The 22,694-nt window shown below is 46.5% G+C and overlaps 1 protein-coding gene across 3 annotated transcripts in view; it reads left to right on the top strand.

The window, feature by feature from the left end:
* Positions 1-22,694, top strand: part of LOC108937770 (phosphatase and actin regulator 1-like) — a 67,255-nt gene that overhangs the window by 17,762 nt on the left and 26,799 nt on the right. For 2 of the 3 annotated variants that reach the window (XM_029253706.1, XM_029253705.1), the window contains exons 1-2: positions 10,692-11,128; positions 15,768-15,932. In XM_029253706.1, the coding sequence (XP_029109539.1) occupies positions 10,795-11,128; positions 15,768-15,932 (499 nt within the window). In that variant the 5' untranslated portion in view covers positions 10,692-10,794. Of the gene's footprint in view, positions 1-10,691; positions 11,129-15,767; positions 15,933-22,694 lie in introns of those variants that run through there. The other variant, XM_018757917.2, reaches the window with a different exon arrangement.

Genomic DNA, 22,694 nt, shown 5'->3' with positions numbered 1-22,694 from the left:
CCACGAACCCGTTTCTTCACGTCTCGCGCACAACTCGGACACGGCGTGTGAAATGAGGGCACGCGCAGTGGCGCCTCTGACACGGGCTGCTCATTAGTCTTGGATGAGACCCGGATGCTTTATTGATCGATGCTTTATTAAGATACGCTGTTAATTAGCCACGCTTGACACCTGGTGGCTTGACTTGTTGACGTGTTCCCGTGCCTTCGAGCAACTGGATGTAGCAGCTGCCCCTGGGGAGAACAGCTGGCGTACGCTGGAGTTCCTCTCCCCTTCAGCAGTGCGGGGGAACTGGGTGCGGCGGAGAGGCCCCGCAGTGTCTTTGATACGACCGGCGCTGTGGGATTCAAACCCAGAGCCTCCTGTTTGTCCTGCTGACAGCGAGCCGCGGGGCCGTGTCACATTTGTTGAGGGGACGCCTGGTTGTGTAGCGGCACCAATGTTCTCAATCCAAAGACAGTGGTGGAAAAAAGGCCGCGGTAAATCAGTGCCGCTTTCTCCCTTACCTTGGACACTGGAGGGGCCGCTAAGAGTTGAATTCGACTCGGCAGCGTTCGCCCTCGACCGCGCGTGAGATTATACAGCGACTCCTCAGCGTTCACGTTCAAAATGACTCGCGGTGAAATACTGTGTGTCCACGAGCTCCTATTTCATGCTGAACGGTGCCTGAGGACTGGCTTACGTTGAACCCGCTGAAGTCGAGGAGCCGCTGCCGTTTCACAGAGATCTTGGTAAATACCTGCAGTAACCAGTAGATGGAAGCACAGGAGCGGCAGATCCGTCACAGTCACTGAATGCCTGCGTGTCCCCTGAAGATCCTCTGAAGTCAAAATTCACTCATACACACACACGTTGTCTGAAACCGCTTGTCCCGAGTAGGGTTGCAGCAAGCCAGAGCCTATCCCAGCAACACAGGGCGCAAGCCTGCAGGGGGGAGGGGACGCACCCAGGACGGGACGCCAGTCCATCACAAGGCACTCTATATGTCGACAAGATTCCAATTTGAGTTTTTAAGAGTATGCAGGGTAAAAAGTATACAGTATACTATCATTGTAGTTTTGTACAAGTCAAGTGCCTCTTTCTCAGCATATCGAAGCCACAACCTGATTCTCTATCAATCTGGGTAATTCACTCATTTCACCTGCCTCATCAGCTAAGAATCTGGGAGAAACAGTTGACTCAAGTCTGTCTTTCTCACTCGAAGCCATAACCTGGTTATATAGATACATCTTGCATGACCTCTGCAGGATCTACCCTTATCTCACAACAAACTCTACACAACTCCTGGTCCAGGCCATAGTGGTATCCCACCTGGACTACTGCATTTCTCTCCTGTCTGGTATTCAGGCCTCTGCTATCAAACCTCTCCAGTTGGTACAGAATGCCGCTATACCGTATGTGTTGCGTTTGAGCTGACGAAGCGTTCCCATGTATCCCCCTCCTCGTCTCTCTGCATGGGCTTCCTATAGCTGCTCACATCAAGTTCAACGCTCCGGTTACGACCTACAGGACCGTCAACGGATCTGCTCCCCTACATCTACAAGACCCGATCACTCGTTGCACCCCAACGAGACTTCTAGGCTCTCCCACCTCTGGCCTCTTGGTGGTCCCATGTGCAGAAGGTCCAAAATCAAAAGCTGAAAGGATTCAGTTCTGGTTCCAATGTGGTGGAATGACCTCCCTCCCTCACTCAGAACTGCTGAATCTCTCTCAACATTCATTGTTGATGTAATGCACTCTTGTACAAACAGACTGTTCATCAACACCTTACATAACTTGAAATTTCCTTAGCTGTTCCTTTCACGTGCTCCTTTATATGTGCAGCATCCTTCACTATCCCATTCATAGTCGAAGCAGCTCAACCTGCTTCTCGTGGTATAGATGATAATCTTTGTCCACCTTCATACTTTCTTATTATGTTTAATTTCATCTCCAAATCGATTGCTGTACGCTTGCAAGACGGTCCTCCTATTTCTTCAAGCGCACGTTTACCACCAGGCATCGTGAATAATGAAATGGGTAAAAAAAAAATGTGCGACAAAAGCACTGCACTAGCAAGAGGAGATGCGTTCATGACTCAAAACACGCGAGAAGTGGGAAGATGCAGCTTCCGGCCTAGTCTTATTATGCCGACTTGTGCGTAACGTATTTCAGATGCTTTACGTAAAATGAAAGCGTTATTTGTAAATAATGTGTATGCTGGGATTTTTTACGTAAATCGAATTTACGTAAGTGGAGGGGTCTCTGTATTGTTCTCTCAGATGTACGTTGCTTCGGAAAGAAATGTGTGCTAAATGAACAAATGTAAAGATAATTTAAATGTGGAGGGGGTGTGGTGGTGCAGTGGGTTGGACCGGGTCCTGCTCTCCGGTGGGTCTGGGGTTCGAGTCCGGCTTGGGGTGCCTGGCGACGGACTGGTGTCCCGTCCTGGGCGTGTCCCCTCCCCCTCCACCCTTGTGCCCCGCGTTGCCGGGTTAGGCTCCGGTTCGCCGTGACCCTGTTCGGGACAAGTGGTTGTAGGCATCACGTGCGTAATTTAAACGTACAAGCCGACATTAGCCTAAAAATAACCTCTTGTCCGAGTTACATGTATTTTGGAACCTTTGTTTGCTGACAAACTATTGATACGGAGGAGGTTTGCTGGGATCCAACACCTCGGACCGCGTGCTAATTAAATTATGGTCTCGTGCTGGGATCTCCTCCCCGGGCGCCTTTCCCGGCACAACACGCCAATTACAGAGCTATTCTTAGGCCCCTCCATGTCAGTTATAGCCTCTGTAAAGAACTTGGGGAAGGAGGAATGCTCTGGAACAGCTGAATGTGGAGTATTTCAGCAGCGCTCGGCCTGATCGTGCCATCATTGATCTCGGCCTCTTCATTAAACCTTCCGCTCACTCAGCGCTACCGATCGCGCTTCCTTTAAGGCATCACCCGGAATTTTCCATTTTACACCCGACAGGATCGGCTGTCTTTATGCTGCGTTTCTAACTGCGGTAAAACTGAGGTTACGGCACAAAGGCTGCAAGGCTGCAAGGCATGCCGCAAAGAAGAGGTGCTCCTCTCGTGGCTGTTGCGACCTCGTGGCAGGAGGCAGACGTTACATCACTAGGCTGCGCGTATACAGCGTGACCCAGGAACGGGGCGACTCGGCCGCAAGGGTGACGCAGGCGCCTGACGGCAAAGGGGAATTCTGGGACGTGTCCACGTTATCTCGTCGGTCTCCGTTGCCCTCCGCCGCTCCTGAGGAACGGCGGTTTGATGGGACGGACGCACGCTCCCACACACTCACCGAGGGGATATAAGATCCAGGATGCCAGCGTAGCCTGCGGTCACATCCCGGCAGTACTGGGTCCAGAAGTGGAAAGAAGAGGCCCAGCGTTGCAGAGGGAGCGATGGAGCAGCACTGAGAGAGTGTGTGTGCCAGCACTCCCCACAGGAGGAAAACTTGCCAGCAGGCAGTGGCCCAGATCTCTGTGACAGCAGGGTGGGGATTAGAACCTGCACTCTGCACTCAGCTTTTTGGACAGTTTTTCAAGAGAGGCGGGCATCAGCACTCCCTGTTGAGCGTCCATCCACGGGGCGGTGACATGGCAGAAGCTCTCAGTGCTATTAAGGCACCAGAATATCACCCTTTAAAGGTGAGAGTCGCCCGTGGTTTCATTCTTCTGTTTCCCCATCGCAGGTTTCGCTCCACCGACCCACCGGCTCACAGACGTTTATGCACACGGAAAGTCATGGCAGATGATGGTGGACTCATTTATGGAGCCGTCAGGAAAGAAACGGCTGTGAAAGAGACTGGCTTGAGAGCCTTCCTGAATGCTGGGAGGGATTCAGCAGCTCTGAGGGACACGGGGGGGGGGTTGTTCCATCACCTCAGGGCCTGAAGTGAAGAAGTATTTTTGTTCGGCGTAAAAGACGCGTGTTCAGCGCATCACTCTTGCTTTGTTATTCGTCTCGAATACGACTCGTCTGCAGTCCCCTTTCCCTGGTTTTGAGCTCTTACTCTTTTAGCTCCAAAGTGTAAAGTTTACTGACGGCAAAGTCTCTCAGGAAAGACTCGCTCTAAGTGATTTTTTTTCCTTCCTGCTCGAAAAGTCGGAACGCGACGGCCGAGCGGGAAACAAGAGTGAGTCAAAGAAGCTAAAACGCATCCTGTTTTCCCCGCGAACGAACGAAAGCAATGCGCATGGCTTGAGAACAGCCCCGTGTGCTGTGATGGAGTTACGTAACGTTGTATTCGTGAGTCACGTGACTTCATGTGTCACATTCAGCACAGGGAACAGAGACCGAAATATTGCGCACGAACATGAAAATTAATAACGGGCCGTATGCGTGCAGAGAGTCGGCCTCCGTCGTGATCGTTACCTATAATCTGTGCTCCATGAACTTCCGGTGCTGGTGGACATGGTTTCTGTCACACGTCCGTTTCTCCTTTGTCTCTCTGGACAGGAAGGATGGCGCTCATTTTATTCGATTCGTTCTATACGTAGGATGCATAAATCTCAGTATGAGCGCGGGACTGAAATGCTGTTCATGCCCTGCGTCTCCGTTATTTCATCAGGGTGGGACTGGACCGCAACCCATAACTAGACGACCAGTTCCTGCGTAGTTTAATCCGCTGCATTCACGCGCGTTTGCTTTGTCCTTTGTTATTCGGCAGACAAGTTGAGAGAGATGAATCATTAGAAGATTCATCCCCCAGTGCGTCTTAATCGAGAATTCCACTCGTTTTCCTGCATAATTTGTCGTATTAATTCACTCCTCACGTCACACCAGTTCAGGGAATCGCGTTGCATTAAATCGCTTATAGTGCCTCTGTCATATGGTGCATTTTTTATTTCGGGAGAATTTGCCGGAAGTCGGGAGTTCACGTGGCCGGAACGATCGCCCGTCCTCTGCCGCGCAAACGCCCACGTCGTCGGCCGCCGGCGCCGCTCCGCTTTCATCTCCCTGCGTCTCCAGGGCCTTTCGGTGCGCATGAACTGCCGGCGAAGGAGAAGGGATTCTTCCACTGCTGATGCTTTCAGCTCTCTCTCTCTCTCTCTCTCTCTCTCTCTCTCTCTCTCTCTCTCTCTCTCTCTCTCTCTCTCTCTCACACACACACACACACACCAATTCAGACACACGCATACAGGCACATATTATGTATGCGGATACACACATGCGCACGCAAACACACACACACACACACACACACATCTTCAGAGCCGCTTGTCCCATACGGGGTCGCGGGGAACCGGAGCCTACCCGGCAACACAGGGCATAAGGCCGGAGGGGGAGGGGACACACCCAGGACAGGACGCCAGTCCATCGCAAGGCACCCCAAGCGGGACTCGAACCCCAGACCCACCGGACAGCAGGACTGTGGTCCAACCCACTGCACCACCGCACCCCCGCCGCACGCAAACAATCACGGACATATATGTATACTCTTGGCACTCCCGGCACACACGCACTTTGGTTGTTTTTGCGGGAATTTCTTTTCACGTTGACTTCCGCTTCAATGCGGAAAGACCCCAGATCGCAACAAAACCAAACATAAATGCATCCGAAAGTATTGTATTAGGAGCGTGCGGAAATACATATTCTCCCAGTACGCACAACGTGACGTACGTGCACGCGCGCTCGGCATTTGCGTACAGACGTATTAACCTTGATCTGACTCCTTCGTCCAAAATTATTTGCAATGTCAAATTTCTTTAGTTGTCGTTAGTTTGCCCATTTATTCGGCGCATCAGGAGGTGGGATTTGAACACTTCGCTCCAAGTCAGGGCTCGGGAAGGTCAGAGCCACGCAGAGTTTCGGCTCCCGCTCTTCCAGCGATGCGCGTTTCATCCCGAAACGGAGCGAAAAAAGCCCAACTCTTGGGTGTCTCGTGTTAAACTCTGAGGGGTGGATCACTCCTCGCCAGTGATGGTTAACTGATGACAAAGTAATGTAAAAAACACACACACACTATCTGAACCGCTTGTCCCATACGGGGTCGCGGGGAGCCAGAGCTTAACCCGGCAACTCAGGGCGTAAGGCTGGAGGCGGGGGGGACACACCCAGGACGGGACGCCAGTCCGTCGCTAGGCACCCCAAGCGGGACTCAAACCCCAGACCCACCGGAGAGTAGGACCCGGTCCAACCCACTGCACCATCGCGCCCCCCAATGTAAAATAAAGTAACATAAACGTATAATTGACTATATAATTTACTAATGAAAGTTACAGCATTGTGTCTGTGCCGCGGTGTAACTGTATGAGCGCAGGACCGTTGTTACGATAACTAATGACGTCGGTGGCGAGGCTCCGCCGGTTCGCCGCCGCAGGTCAGTTCGTCTCGCTCGCGGCCCACTTGGGCCACAGGTCCTGCGGGATTTCGTTCCTCTCGTGCTCGGCACCACCGTGACGTTTGCTCTCCGTCTCCGTTTAGCGAGGGGCTCTTGGGTAAAAAAAAAAAAAAAATCAGTGACATTCTGCTGGCTTCCACCAAATATATCGTATGCGATGATACCGAGTGACGCTCTTAGCGCTAATAGACAACGCTCACCTTGCAGCGCGAGCGAAGGACTCCTAGCTGCAAGTGTCATAAGGAGAAAATAAGGAGCAGCACTGAAAAACAGGAAAATAGTACCTATACAGAGTAAATGTGCAGTCCTTAGAATCGCTGAGAAAACTGTGTATGTTTTCCAGTGTCCTTGTTTATTTAGCGCTCAATGTTATTCACGTTCCCACAGTATTTTTGTACAATTTCCGTTCGGAGCGAAGCACATGCAGCCTGCGTTGACCCACTGAGCAGATGGATGGCAGTAAAGAGCACCGGAGCAGAGCAGGCGTGAGGAACCGCCTCGATTCAACTCAATTCCACAGCGTCTACACTTCACACCTGGTTTCCCTGAGCGCCTCCGAGTAGTAACAGGATGAAAAACGCCGCACGCGTTCATGGGACAAATCGGTCAACGGTCAGCGCCGAACAAGAGTTTGTGGAGACTCTTCGTTTTCAATTATTTTAAATTAGCTTTCATTTTAATATAGCTCAGAGTTAAACTCCTAAAATAGACAGCCTTGTATCTGAGATTTTAACGGAACCTGACCAGCGAGTAAATCAGGGGAAGTTTGTACAATCTGGCTTTCGTTGGTTGTGATTTCGGAGTACGAGTGACTTTGGAGCTCCAAACGACCCTAGTATCCCAACTCCCGACTGTGTTTGGAAGTTGAGTGGCCAGCGTGAAGGTCTGAGGCTGCTTCTCAAGGCGTCGTCGCGTTGTCCTTCAGGGTCCATGAGGGAATGACGTTCGTGCGGCTTCTAATCCCTGTTTCCTCTCGCAGTGGCAACTGACCACTTAAGCGCCATGAAAGGTATGTTCTGGAGAACATTGTGCCGTTTCAGGTGTGTCTAGAAGCGTTCTACATTCTAGAAAAATGGTGGACCTGGCAACAGGCGTCGACCGCTCACTGCGTGTTCCATCGCAAGGCTGGGAATGGCACAAAACAAGGGGCGTGAGAAGGATCAGAATGCGCTCTTTCGTTCGGTGTCCACTTGTCCTTAGCTGGACCTTTTTGCGTTCGATCGTCCCGAACTGGACTGTTGGTGTCTGATGAGGACGCTTCCCGGTATCCTGAGAAGAACAGACACAGGTGATCTGAGGGAGCTGTGGATTCGGACGTAAAGAAAGGGACTGCGTTGCTGTACTCGGGGAAGGCCGTCTCTGATGGACACACGGGTGGTCCCGCGCAGGTGCCTTTTCGCCTCTGGCCGTAACGAAGCACATTACAAGGCTTTGGATCCAGTGCTTTGCGACGTTATAATACCCACTCTCCTTTACTCCCTAATACAGGACTTGAGTCTTGCTCGGTTCCACACGTAAATAAGACGAAACACCAGAAGAAACCTCATAATAACAGGATTATTATACCAGCAGCTCCATATAAAAGCCCATAAAGCCTCATGTGGGGAATCCGTCTGCCTCCGTCATTTGTACAGGGCAGGTTTTGGGCACATTTCTGTTTTGAGACGATAATAATTTGCTTGTCGTGTTTGTGGAAGCAACCAGAAGGGCACCTTTTACAGCGCAGCCTGAAAAAGATCCATTTGATCCAAAGATCCATTTTTTTTCACCCACCGCTGACTGGATGTGAAAAGCCATGAAATGGCTTTGCTGTTTAAAATGAAGAAATATTTCATTTACAAATGTTATTTATGCACGTGTTGTGACTTTTTTTTTTTTTTTTTTTGCATTATATTAATGTGCGGCGTTGACCTTGAAAAATAACCAACAGCTAATAAGAAACAGGAGAAGACGGGTGCCATTCAGACAACTTTTGCATGAATCTTGCTGTTCGGAGTCATTATGGTGCATTTTTACTTGGGTCTTAATTCCATTTCTGTCGCACACTAAATCATTTTATTGGTGTAAAAAGGCAATAACTTCATGTAGCCAGTTAGTTTAACGTTTACATAGTTTTTTGGCCAAACATCCTAGCAGTTTTGCTCTATCATAAAATGAATTGAAATTGGGGGGTGGGGAAAAAAAAAAAAGGCTCCACACATTTAAGAAAATCAAAAAGCCAGAGACAAAATCATTTACACCCTTCTGAAGGATTCATATTTCATTCAGAGAAAATGATTTCCCGCATACTGTACCTCCCCTCCGCTCACCTGTGCGAGTTACCTCAAAATGAACGTACAAGTACAGTACAAAAGCAGATGTTTCCCCTGAAATGCAGGAGAACGGTTGGTCCATCTCTGCTGTGCCCTAAAAAACATGATCATTGCTAATCCTGGAAATTTAAAACCCTGCAAAATGGAACGTGGAAACAAATAAAATATTTACGGATTTTAAGTAAGAAAAAAAGAATCGGAAAGCAATCAAGACTTCCAGCCGTTGTCAGTGTGCATGTGGTTACACTCCCTTTTGCTGTTACACATGTTTCAGTTACAAATTTTTAGAGGTACAAACATTCTCTGGTTTTTTTTAATTTTTATTTTTAACTGAATTGTCTTCACTTATCCGGTTCATAAAATTTATGATTGGAAGGAAGTAAACACCAGCTGCTTTTCACGCACCAAGAGACGGTAGTTAAAAACAAGCAGAAAAGATCAGGAGTGTGGAGCCGCCTTGATTCAACTCAGTTCCACAGTGTTTACACTCTGGCTACTGTCTGTAATCATTAATATGATATTACATTTTGCACATTTTGGAGATGACTTAGTCAAAAACAGTGTATTTTTCAGGCGTTTTAAATTAGCTTTAAATTTAATGTAGCCCAGAGTTGGAAAAAAAAGCCTTAAAAGTATTTTATTTACGGTGGTTATATATGGGATTTTTGCAGAACCTAAGCAGCGAATAAATTGAGGAGGTCTGTATTGTTTTTTTTTTTTTATTGATTGTGATTTAGAACTGATTTTAGAGTCTGGAGTGAAACAAATGAGGTTAAGAATAGACTCAGTTGTTTACTCTGCCGTGTTACTGTTCCCTGTAACTGTTCGCAGTTGCTGCTGTGGAGAGGAAGTGCCGTGTGAATATTTGTCATCTGGTCTGTAAATTCCTTTGTTGGTGTCCCCGTGTGACATCGGTGATGCTGACTGCGCTGTGTGTGTGTGTGTGTGTGTGTGTGTGTGTGTGTGTGTGTGTGTGTGTGTGTGTGTGTGTGTGCGGGAAGGGGGGCACCTTGTGCTTCAGCAGGTTTTTACTGACTTATTGACCGTGACCTCAGACAACTTTGAAAATCTGTGCTTTTAAACTCATTAAAATGTCAATATTTCAAAAATCAGCGATAAGTGGATCCACATTATAACTCGGCACAGCGAGAAAATAAAATGCTCCGTTGGGGGCTGCGAGGGCCCTTTGATGTCTGCGGCCTGGGCTAAAACCCATCTCGAAAAGCCATCAGGGGAAGGGATCCCTTCACAATGGCCTCAAACAGGATTATAGCGCAGGGTCACGCATATCCAGGAAATAGGGATGTATGTATCTTCGCAGGACGTGGGAGGACACTGCGGGCACGAGAGCAACGTTTTTGTTAGATATTATTGCGAAGTTAACATTTTTCGTATATCTGTCCGGGTAACTACTGGGACGTTAATGAATAGATACGTATAATTGATCATTTATTGATTGACTGGCTGGCTGGTTGGTTGGTCAACAGGTCGTTACTTTGCCGGTTGAGTAATTGATCGACCGAGACGCTGGCAGGGATGTACTGGTATGTACAGGTGTACCTTACCTGCAGCTGAGTCCAGGTCGCATTGGAAATGGCCTTGAAACTGCCTGACATTAGTCTACTGCACTGCACTGCAGTTCTGAGAGTTTCTATACTCGGGGTGACTGTGATGATGATTTGATGAAGGTTGTGGTGATCACCACTGGTGGTGGTGGTGGTGATGATGATGATGTGATGAAGACAGATTATGAAAGCTGCTGTGATGACTGACTGTCGTGGTGATGTGATCACCGCCTCCCTGCTCTCTCCCGCCGCGGATCCCAGTTCTGCCTGGTGGGAGGGGGCGGAACCTCATTCGCTCCTCCACGGGAGGGGGGAGGGAGTGATGCGCGTGGAAACGGGGCGACACGGAACACCGTTGTTGGAGACTCGACTGTAGAGCCTCGTCGTCTCCTCGCGCCGCTCGGAGCCGGGGCTCGAGGTCGGGCGCGAACACAGCGGTGTCGGACGGGTGCGCGTGCACGGAGTCGGAGGACGCGGAGCGGAGGAGGGAGAGCTGGGAGAGTTGCGCGAGCGCGAAGCCAAGGCATCGACGACGGCGCCCAGCCTCGGACCGTCTCCCCTTCCTCCGCGCGCGCCTGCAGGCATGCTGAAGGCTCCCTGTTACCCCGCGGCGGACCCTGCGCGCGCCGTCATGCGCGGCACCTGGTTCGGCACGAGCTGCGGGGACGGCGTTGCGGGGATGAAGGCGGAGATGGTGAAGCAACAGCAACAGCAGCAACAACAGCAGAAGAAAAAGAAGAGCGCCTTCTACCTGGTAAAGATGAAGACGTTCGGCAGCAAGAAGCCGCCCTCCTCCAGCGGGACCAACGGCGGCAGCGGCAGCAGCAGCAGCGTGCCCTTCATCATCCACTGCCACATCGGCAAGGAGATCAAACACATCTGCAGCAACTGCAGCCGCGGAACCGCGCCGCGAGACGGTGAGCGAGCTCGCGGCGGTCGCCCTGCCGCTGCTTCGTCCTTCGTTCGGCGCGCGGCGCTCGCGCCGCCACTGGCAGAGTGGCGCGCTGGCCGCCGCGAGTCTATGTGCTGCTCGCGGGGGCTCCGAGCGCGAGCGCCGCGGCGCAGAGAAACGGAGATGCAGATGGACGGAGAGATTGAGGGAGTTATTATTATAATATATTGACGGAGTTGCGTTACGGAGGTATGGAGTGAGGCTTCCGGGGGCTGGAGGGGACGAACGGGTAGGGTGTGTGTTTCTGTTTGAGTGCCTGTGTGTCTGTGGTTTCCACCGCGGTCTCTCTGAGGAGAGAGTTTTGGGTGCAGGGAGTCCGTGTCACCTCTGTCAGCGTTACCAAGGGTGTGTGTGGTCGGGGGGGGGAGGCAACAGCGATGGATCGGTTTGAGTTTTTATTCACACACTCAGTGAGCAGTCTTTCTCTCCGGCGCCGTGTCTCATTCTGATTTTCCTCCTCACACACATACACAAATCAGATGCCTGCTTACTCTGAAGGACAATAACTTGAAGTAGCACAGTGACTCCACCCCCCCTCCCCCCCATATGCAAATGAGATATTTGGCGAGTACATGTATTGATTTAACCTAAATCCGTCCGGACACGTCACGTCTTTATGGTTCATCGGACCTCTAGTCAGCAGGTGTCAAATAGGGCTGGAGGTCAGAGTCAGTGGAAAGTCCACGTCCCGCCTTTCGCTTCGGTCCTCTCGTCTCACTCACTGTGTTCAAGGGATCCGTGTGGAAATCGCTGCGGGACAGTCAGTGTAACACCGCTCAGTGTAACACACAATCCCCAGTGTGTACTCACTCTGGCCAGTGTTAATGACATGTGGATGTGCTGCGGCTGTTAGTATGGAGTTTCTGTATTCGCGTGCGTTTCTCTCGCAATAATAAAGTAAATGTTTCAGGTGAACTGGTCACTCTAGGTTGGACATCCCCCACAGTGCAGGGGTTTTCAAGCAGGGTCTCCGCATGGCCTTTGTGGGGGGGGGGGGGTCTAACATTTTCTGAAAGAAATATAATGGAAATATTGCTGTACTGTCTAGGATGTAATTCTTTGTGAACCTAATCAATTTCCGGTGCAGTATTTTGTTTGAAATTTATTCAGGGCCATTTTTCTAGGAGGGGCCCCTTGGCTTTCATCGGGGTCTTAAAGGGATTCATGACCTGGACGAAATTAGGAACTTCTGCCTTGTGCGTGTGTTGCTTTGTAGGGTATGTAGGTAGGTAGCTTAGTGTATCTAACATTGTCAGTCACGTTGCACAATGGTGTTAGTCTAATACAAATTGATCATAACTCTCTGCATCCTGTACGATCCCAAAGTGCTTTTACCTGGGACACATTTCCCGCACTCGTTTTTCACGCAGAATGTGGATCCCGGACCCGGCACTTCCCGCTCTCTTATTAGTATCTCCCCTCATCTCTGTATGCAAAATATATCGTAGCTGGATATTCACTGCAGTTTCTATTACGTTATGAATGAAGAACTGCTCAAACTCATGTTTTCCTGCTGGATTTTGTTACAGTTCATGCTTTAGCAAAATTTCTTGTGATTTTTAAATAATGACGCCTGATTATCTGTTGTTAAATATGTTGTTTTTGAAGGCTGGCTTTTGATTTTTTAAGATTCGGGGGAAGGTTGGGTTTATGGTAGAGATGGTATGAACCATGCCCAGCATTTGCACTGCAGATGTTTGCACTCAGCAGATACAAACCAACAACATACCACTTTGTGCGCAGACATGAAGTCCAGATATTTCAGAATCTCACTTCATTTCCCGCAGTTACTGTTTTGCTGTGTGTTCTTGTAAAGTATGTGCCAAAATAGTCTACCATTCTGTTTCAGTCCCATGAAGCTCCAAGTAAGCTATGCAAAATGCCATATTAATGCCAGTTGCTCCATCATGCAGTCCCTATGTGATTTATTTATTTTAATGTGTGTTTATGTTGTTTATACCAGTTGGCCTTTCTACGAGGCTGTTAAATCATTGTTTGGACATGTTCCATACCAAGGCATCTAATGTTGGATTTAAATTTTTTTCAATATCAGCTTAAAGTTATACATTTGAGGTGAGTGTATTGTTGTGGCAGCAGGAGGGGGTATTTTTAGCATCTTCTTGAAGTTTTCTGTCCTTGTAACATGGACATTATTATTGTTCTGTCTTTTTTTTTTTTTTTTTTAAAAAAAAAATGAAAAAACCACTCTCACTTCTAGGCTGTGCTACCTTTGTGCTAGAGACATAAGAAATTTTCCCGATTGTGTTGGCAGAGGTGCAGGGAGCTCCAAACGCATTGGGGTGCTCACGTTTCCTCTGTGTCCCCCCTCTGCAATGCAGTGTGTCAGTTAGCTGAAGGGAAAACGACTCATTGTCCCCGGCATCGGCTTTGCACGAGATCGGATCTCTTCATGGGACTAATCCCCGCTCGGCCTGTCCACAGGGAGAATGCGCACTCCGCTCCAGCCCAATCAGGATTCAGCTGGTAGTCCTTCTCCATTGCTAATCTTGCCCATTAATGGAGAGAGGCATGTAGGGTGGGGGTGCTCTGCCGAAGGTGGCCTTCCACCGTTCAAATTTATAGCTGTATGGTGTGCCAAGTGGGCCTGAGAAAAAATTATCCCAGAGGTCATAGAAGCACTTTGGGATCTGCGTCAAGAGCATGTCTTGTCTGGCACCTGTCCTATTTACTACCTCTAATCGCATTGTTTGATTTGTACACGTTGCTACTGCCTCAATATGTTGGTGGCTTTTAAAACTCAATAAGGGCAGCGCTGGTGAATCATTATGTGGCTTGGAGGAAGTGCTACTGTAGTGGAGAAGGTATTTTAGGTTGGCAGTGAAACATTTAGATCAAATTAACTAATACTTGCTTCGGTAAGTTTTAAAAAAAACTTTGATATTTCCCAAAGGAAATTGCATGAGGTTTCAAGTGTTTATACAACTTCACAGTACATACAAGTACATAAATTGAACACCTGGTACTGTAGTGGTTAGAGTTGTGGTCTTTGGAAGGTTGCAGGTTCAAATGCCACCTCCCGTTGTACTACTCTTTAACAAGTTTTTTTATGCTAACTTGCTCCAGTAGAATTATGCAGCTGTATAAATGAGTCAGTAATAAGTAGCTTAACATTGTAAGTCACTTAGTATAAAAGCATCTGTTAAATGAGTAAATATAGTAACAGAAGGCCTTGGAATAACTTTGAAAAAAATAAATGGTGCCAAAATAGACAGGGAATAGTACAAAAATAGACAGTGAATGCTAATCAGTTAAAAAAAAAAAAAAAAAAAAAAAACTAGCAGCTCAGTACCACAGTGATATCCTGAGGACTCATTATAGAGACTAATGACTGCTGGTAGAAATGACCTGAGGTAGCTCATTGTAACAGCTGAAGGTATTTACCCAGGGTGTTATGCAGAGGGTGAGAGTCATTGTCCATGATGGATAAGAATTTGAGTCATTCTGTGTGTCACTTCATGCAGTATTTCTGGGCTTACCCAAAATTCTGTTTTCAACTGAGGGGAAATTGGGGGTCCAGTAGTCTAATGTATTCATTAAATTTTTACTTATTAATTTCTGACGTGATCGGATTCTATACTAAGATACCTAAACTTTACCCATTTATACAGAGGGGTCACTTCAATTGTATCAATTCTGGTAAGCACCTTGATCAAGGGTAGTAGAGTAGGCGGGGGATTGAAGCCCAGGACCTTTTGGGGGCATTGAAAGCTAGGACACAGCTCTAAACACTATGCCATCTGCTGCTCAAGTCCCTCCTTTTGATTTGTTCTCAGAGACGCATTTAGGTCCTGGCTAACGTAAGGCTGAACATGCAGGGGCTGTGCACGAGTACATCCTTTTTATAAAGGTGCTTGCCAAGGGACGAGCTTGTTAGTCATGATCAGTCATTGTCATATTTTAATATTTAAGCATTTTAAATTTGGACCTGCTTCTTGTCATCATGCTGAAGGCGCTGCAGTCTCAGGTTAATCATTGACGTGATCTTTATATGCCATTCGTCTGAAATCTCCCCCAAGTGTAAAACCTGCGCATGAGTTTCTCGCCTACAAGATTGCATGTGTGATGTGATTTTTCACTGAAGTGATTTTACTGTTTAGTATTGTTCAGTTACTCTACGTGTCACATCAGGCCCCCTTGACCATTCCACTGGCTGTGGCAAGACCTAAACCATTGTGCCACCTTCACACCATCCTGTCCAACACATCCTTGTGTTCAGATCCAGCAACTATTTGGGTATTTTGTTGTGCGACTGTTTCCATGTGGACGGGCAAATGGTGCACCACATGGGTGCAGTTCACCAGATCGAGTCCACTGACATCCCATACCCTGATGTGTCCTTTGTTAGCTAGACCTACTGTTTTCACCAAAACCAAACCACACAGTACACCTTCCAGGGCCTATTGCTTTTCGGTGTCCTTGTTTACTTCAGTAGTGTTGCCTTGGTTTCCCTTTGACCCATCAATGAGGATCAGTGATGATCATTATTTAATATATTCTGTAATTTTATTGAATGTACTAAAATCTGTGGTTCTGTGCTGATGTCTTCATCCTCTCTCTTTTCCTGTTCACCTTGCCCTCTCCAGCAGAGGAAGTCGAAAGGCTGGCTGCAATGCGCTCCGACTCCCTCGTACCTGGGACCCACACACCACCTATCCGACGAAGGAGCAAATTCGCCACCTTGGGCCGCCTTCTCAAACCCTGGAAGTGGCGGAAGAAGAAGAGTGAGAAGTTTAAGCAGACCTCAGCTGGTGAGTGCGCCACCCTACATCTGATACCTTGTAGGCCAGGTCGCTTTTCTTCTCTGTTGGTCTCTGATGCCTTCCATGGGAATCTGGAAACTGAGAAAATTCTTCCAATTTTTGCTGTACAGGAAACCCCAAGGAAAACAGAACAGTGAATTAGCACGAAAGGTTCTTGCCTTTCCAACAGAGCCGTGACAGCTAGCAGTTTGGGTCGTCGTAGCCACCCGTCAGATTCAATTGTGATTTTACACATTTTTCAATCTGTTTTTTCCTCTAGGGGCATTTTGTTAAGCAGCTCTGATTAAACATTTTTTCGTTAGTCATCATTTGCATGAGTTAATTTATCTATTTTATATGTAAAAATGTTAATAGTATTCAGTTAGAAAGCATATATTATCTCTTTAAAGCAACTTTCATCTGAGCGCTTTGGGGGAGTTGCAAATAAGGTCTCTAAACTTGCGGGTGGGGTGTAAAGACTGGCTAGTTCCTCCATTTCTTGCATTATACGTAAAGAATCTGAGTAGGTGGAGGGGCTACTTCATTCTCTGCCATTGGACTGAGTGTCGGAGTTCTTCTGTCATGCTTTTACATTTTACATGTATTCATTAGCATTTGCTTTTCTATAAAGCAATGTACATCTGGGAAAAATACATGCATTATATCAACAGAAGGAGAGATTTTGGATGCAGACACGTGATTTTAGAGTACAGTTATCTTGTCACAATGCACCATATTAATCGGTATACATCATACGAGGAGCCGCATAAAGATGCATAATAAATTGGAGCATGTTTTTACCCAAGGCATCAAAGGGGAAGAACTGGATTTTGGAAGTGAACAGAGGAGAGTAAAGATATCTGAGCTCATTTGATATACAGGGATGGGTGGATGCGCTACCCCGGGAGAGAGAACCTTCCTGGAGATGCTGATGGAGGAATAGATTGGCCTTTGGGCATGGTTATACACACTTGCTTAGTGCTTTTCATAAAATTGGTGGTTTGCTCACGAATCTGAGACCTTTTAGGAGCTCATCTTCATTTTGAGACGGTTTCAAAGATGGGCTTTATTTTTGTTTGAGTATGAGGTACATGCTGGTCACCGCACGCACGCATTCTCATGTGTTGCCATAACCTTCCTGTTTTTCACAAAAGTGAAAATCCGTCTCTGCACACATGTCTGGTTTTTAATTAAACGCTCCAAGCAAGGCTTGATTGCGTCATAAATGGATGAACCAGATGCAGGAGGGAGATAGAGGCAACAGAGGAGCCAGCGTCTTTGAATGCCGTCTGTTGGCAGTTGTTTCTTTTTCAAATGGACAGATATACAGCTCAGGTCCTCTTCTTCCTATTTGAAGCAATTCCGTCTGAAGGCTGCTCAAGGGTTGCGACAGCTCGGTCTTATGCTACAGTCTGTAAATTAATTCACCCTTTGCTCAAGCCCTGTGTTTGTGGAAGCCAAATTTGAGCCCCCTCGGAGCGCTTCTCATTTGTAGTCCTCCTGCTGCTCTCCATGTGAGCTGTGAGTCAGCTCAGCCTTGCCTGCCTACACCCAGGCCACTGCACTGGAATCGGTGATTAGCTCTGCGCGAGACCCGTTCAGAGATGGTCGATCGATGCAAACCAGAATCGCGGACCCCCCATTAACGATGTAGCCTGTGTGCTATATTTGGCTGACTGTTTACACGTCTGGGGGTTGTGCCCCATTTTCTTCCCTCTTCTTTGAAACAGCAGTTGGGTTTTTTTCTAGCAGTAGAATTGTAGCACACGCCCTTCTGTTTGTTCATTTGTACATTTTTTTTTCCTTCTTTTTGTACAGTGAACAATGTCAGATGTTGCCTTTGTCTTCCATGTCTGATAGCTGTAGTGATGTAGTGTTGAACATCTTTGTGCTGCTGGTTCAAATCCAGCTCCCAGAAGAGTGTCTTTTTTGCAGTAGGTAGAATAGTGGTTAGAGCCATCACCTTGACATTGAAAGACCCAAGTTCAAACCCATGCTCCTGCTGTAGTACACTTGATCAAGGTATTTGCTCTAAATTGATACTGTAAAAATGACCAGGGTGTATAACTGGGTAAATCTTCTATCTTCACTGTGTAAGTTGCTTTGGATAAAGTTCTTAGATTAATTGGTTAATAATAGTGAATTTTGTCCTTGTGCTGCCTTATGGTGCAGAAGGTAGTGCTGGTGTCTCACAGCTCCTGGACTGTGGGTTTGAATCTGTTTTAGCCTGTGTGTGAGTTTGCATGTCTCCATGTTTTTGTGAGTTTCCTGCTACAATCTAAAGACCTGTGTTTCAGGTTGTGACTCTAAATTGCTTGTTGTGTGTAGAATGAGTGTATATGATTGCCCGGTAACAGATTGGCATCTTGTGCATGGTGTATCCTGCCTCACACCCTGTGCTTCCAGGTTAGACTCAAGACCATTGTGATCCTACACTGGACAAACAGTTATTGATAATGGATGTATGTATGGGTAGAGGGGGGGCTAAGAGGGGGGTAAGAGTGCTCAGGGTGTCCATTTTTGCCTGGCTCCAGTCCTGAGGAATACTTTCATCTCAGATTTTAAGATACCCCTTGACTGGTGGCCGTTGGGTTCAGAGCCAGGGGTTAGGATGTCACACAGATCAGGTCAAGTGCCCTGGCCAAACTGTAAATGCCAGTGCAGTCAGTGGGGGGTTACAAACAAGACTGCGGTCTGAATGATTTTTAAGAAGCTTTTCAAGCTTGGCCCATGTTTGGACTTAATTACTGCCCTTTCTAAGTCCCACCAGTCTCCTCTCCATTAACACAGACATAATGATGAGCTGCGTTTCATTTCCTGTTTACACAGTGACCTTGTGCCATGTTTTTCTTTCTGTTCAGCACCTGCTGACTTTGCAACCTCTCAAGACTTCATGGCACTTCCTTCACATTTATCTTGCTTTTTTGTTCCTCCTTTACATCCGTGGGTATTATAGTGCATTGTGTTTTATGATAAGGGAATACCTCTAGTTAACACCTGTCACTGAATTAATAAAGATCTCATTGGTCATAACACATATCAGTGTACAGGTTTCCCCAGTTATTTGGGACTAATTGGTTCTCTTCCATGGCAGCATGTGGAGTAGCGGTAAGAGCTGCTGCTGCCTTCCAGTTGAAGGACAGGTTTGATTCTCACCTCCCACTTGTAGTAAACTTGATCAGGGTTGTTACCTTGAATTGAATTCTATGTAGTACAACAACCCTACTTTATAAATGGGTAAATCATTGTAAACAGCTTAATATTGTAATATGTATTGTACAATCAGCAGTGTTTTGAATAAAAGGGTCAGTTAAATATGTGTTAATGTAAATGTGCTGAATGCAGAAGAAAATACTCCCCCTGAGCAGCAGTGACACTTTGCATGGATGGGCCACTGAGAGGAGAGGGCTGTGTCCAGGCAGAGTGTCTACACATGACACATCTAAATAGCTCAGCCAGTGTGGGAGCCTTTAGTCTGTGGTAATCCTCCTTTTGGGTGTCTGGGGAAAAAAGTTAAAAATGATCTTGAAAGAACATGTACTTTACAAGTTCTTCTCTTTATTTTTTTAAATGACAACAGAACAGTACTGCGTAACGGCAACATAGACAGAGTCAAGGGTCTGGAAGGATTTCTGGTTTTACGTGACAGTTGGTAGCGTAGTGGTCAGAGCAGCTGCCTTTGCACCCGAAGGTCACAGGTTTGAATCCTACCTCCAGCTGTTGTACCTAAAATTTCTTCAGTAAAATTAGGCAGCTGTATAAATGAGTAAATAATTCTAAGTATTTTAATATTGTTAGTCGCTTTGGATAAAAACATGACCTAAATTAATAAATGTAAAGGAAATGAAAATTGGTAAACAGAAAAAATACAAATACAGGTGAATATAACCCAAGACTGCCCTGTAACAATTAACCACGTAGCACTGTGAAATGAGTTCCACGACGAGACCATCTTCATCAGTTGATTATGATTATGATAATTTTTCTAGCTGAAGAAATTTAGCCACGTGAGTCAACCACATATTTGTAGGGAGATTCTAGTGTGAAGGATATTGATAAAAATACGTTTCCCTTTGCAAATATGTAAGAATAATTAACCTACATTCCATAACTTCACTAAATTTGAGCTGTGAATTAACAGCAGTACCGAAAGCGACAAATCAAACTTGAAAAATTTTTCACTAGTTGAGTGAATGCTGTTCCTCTTTCTTCTTTTAAAATGAGCTCTGAGGCTCTGATAACCCCCAACTCTGAAACGGGAACCTTCTGACTGCAGAGCGATAGCAGCGTTTGAAAATGTTTTTTGCTACCATTCCTGTGGGATCCTCAGCACAGAGGGTGGAGGGAGCAGTAAATCTGTCATCCTCATTTTCTTTTTTTGCCAGTGTAAAAACAGCTTGTATGTGGTAATTGAGCACAAGAAAAGAATTAATTGGAAAATTTGTTTGAAGAATGTGTTTGTTTGAAGAATGCTTTGTTCAAAGCAAATCCACATTTAACACGTCTAAAGCGTTTACCTACGTATTGTACGGTAACTGAAGACCGTCGGTCATTTGTTAGCCTGCTGATTGGCTGACGGGCATGTTGGAGCAGAATTCTGAGTGACTCCGGTGCCAAACTGGGCGCAGCCGGGAGGTCTCCCTCATTGGATCTGCCGGTTTGTGAAGGGAACGTTGTTTCACACCAGTGCTGCTTCTAAGGGGTTTCTTGTCGTATTTGACACAGAAATTAGCATGATAATGAGAACATGTCACAGTTATGTAAATATCTTATTTCCCCACTTTTGTGTAGACGGCATCAGGGCTAGTTAGCAGCAGCTGGGGAAACGTGATGCTCTGCTGTAGGTCCTTTTAAACACCAACACATTCATCTCATGTAAACTTTCTGATTTTATAATGGCCTACTTTTATGTACCCAGCATACAATATCTACAGCAGATATATGGTTAACCAAGGTACAGTTTACAAGACTACAGTCTAGATTAGGCAGCCTCTCCTGTTCTGTAACAGCCTCACTTACAGTTATGTCACAAACCTGTGCAGTAAGTACTTTTTCACTTTGATCAGATTGACATTAATCTGTTTTAAGGGTGGATGTTTATGTAATCCAGGCCTATCTGGACCATCAGGAGGTGGCTTTTCCCATAAACCTCTTTCTGTTCATGATTTTTTTTTCCCCCCCCCTCTCTTTTAAGTCCTTGAAGTAAGAGGCTTTGTTCTGAAGGGCAGAGGATCCATTAATATGATTATGATCATAAATAACTCATTTCGGTGAAAAAAATGCTTTGTTTTCCACCTGGCATTCATTTATATCCAATTAAAATGCAGCCTTCATTGAAGGTACTCAATATGTAGATGAAGAAATAATTTTATTGAAATGGAAACTGGCAGAAACTTCCACTGGGGAAACTGCCCAATGGTGTAAATGGGTGCAAAAGTTAATGTGTGGTTCTGGGCAGTGCATGTGAAAATACCTTTGTTAATGTGCAATTTCCTTTGGAATTAAGTTTTTTCTGTTTCGTTATGTATTTGTCTTTCATAGGTATTTGGACTGTCTGGCACAGGATGGTTATGTGATGGAAAGGGCATGGCCAGAACTGAATTGGGTATGACCAAAATAGAGGAGTAGGGGTGGCTGGATGTGGTCTCGTTCCTAGGCCTGCCTTTTCAGGCTTACAGTAAAGCTGCCTGCAGAAGGCAAGAGTTGTCCTTCTAGAGGGCATGTTAAAAAGAAGTCAGAGTTTTGCAGATTGGACACTCTGAGGCTCCTGAGATCCGTGCTCAAGGGCCTTTGATGAGCTCCCGATTTGTATCTTAGGCATGCTGAATCATGGATTTTTGTAGTGTCTCACATGGATGATAGGATATGACAACCACTCTCTGCTCCACAGTACCCAAATTTTCACAAATATTAATCAGTTCTTATGCTGTTAGAACACCCTCTGGATTTATTTTTTTTTTAATTTGAGGTTAATCTGTTTGTGATGTAATGTACATTTGCAGTATTGTTTTTAACCCTTTTCAGCATCGTGTGGCTAAGTGAGGGTCACAATCGACGGGAGAAGCGGAAAGTTCTCGTATAGGTGTGGTGAATGCTGACAGGCCTAAAACAGCTGGTTCCTGTGCCTTCATGGGGTTTGAGAGTAAGGTTAACAAGGAATTGGGTTAATTGAGGCTGGTGGCCATATATCTATCCTGCAAAGGTTATATACCAGCAAAACAATGTAGGGGTCCTCCTGTTGGGCTTGTGTGTCCTGTGTGGTGCTGTGAGGACAGTTCAGGGGAATGCATTCAAGTTCAAGTTGTTTTTATTGTCATTCCTCTATATAGCTTGTATACAGTGGAACAGAATTTCATTTCTTCAGAGGCCATGGTGCAACACAGAACAGGAGCAGAAGACAAATACACAGGACAAAAAAATGGGCTGTAAACTGAAGGCAGTTTGTAGTGTATGGAGTCATGCTGGGGTGCTTGTGGGGAGATGAGGACAGCTGAGTCTCACCAACATGGGGTGAAAAATGAAGGGGAAACTGACATTTTAATAGCCAATTTTCTGCAAAGGACCATAGTAAAATCCTTTTATGTGCAGCTGCAGCTTAAAGCCCTGGTATGGAGGGCTCACAGCAGCTTGCACTCTCTCTCTCTCTCTCACACACACTCACATACACAGACACACACACAAGATCTTTTCAGCAGGAATGAGTGCAACTCATCGGACCTGTGGGGAATCGGGCCCTTTTTGTGTCCGATTTTTCTGCTGCACACTTGTCTC

The sequence above is a fragment of the Scleropages formosus genome, chromosome 7 (genome assembly GCF_900964775.1).
Source record: "Scleropages formosus chromosome 7, fSclFor1.1, whole genome shotgun sequence".
Classification (NCBI taxonomy): Eukaryota; Metazoa; Chordata; class Actinopteri; order Osteoglossiformes; family Osteoglossidae; genus Scleropages; species Scleropages formosus.
This window is presented reverse-complemented; position numbering and strand designations above follow the sequence as displayed.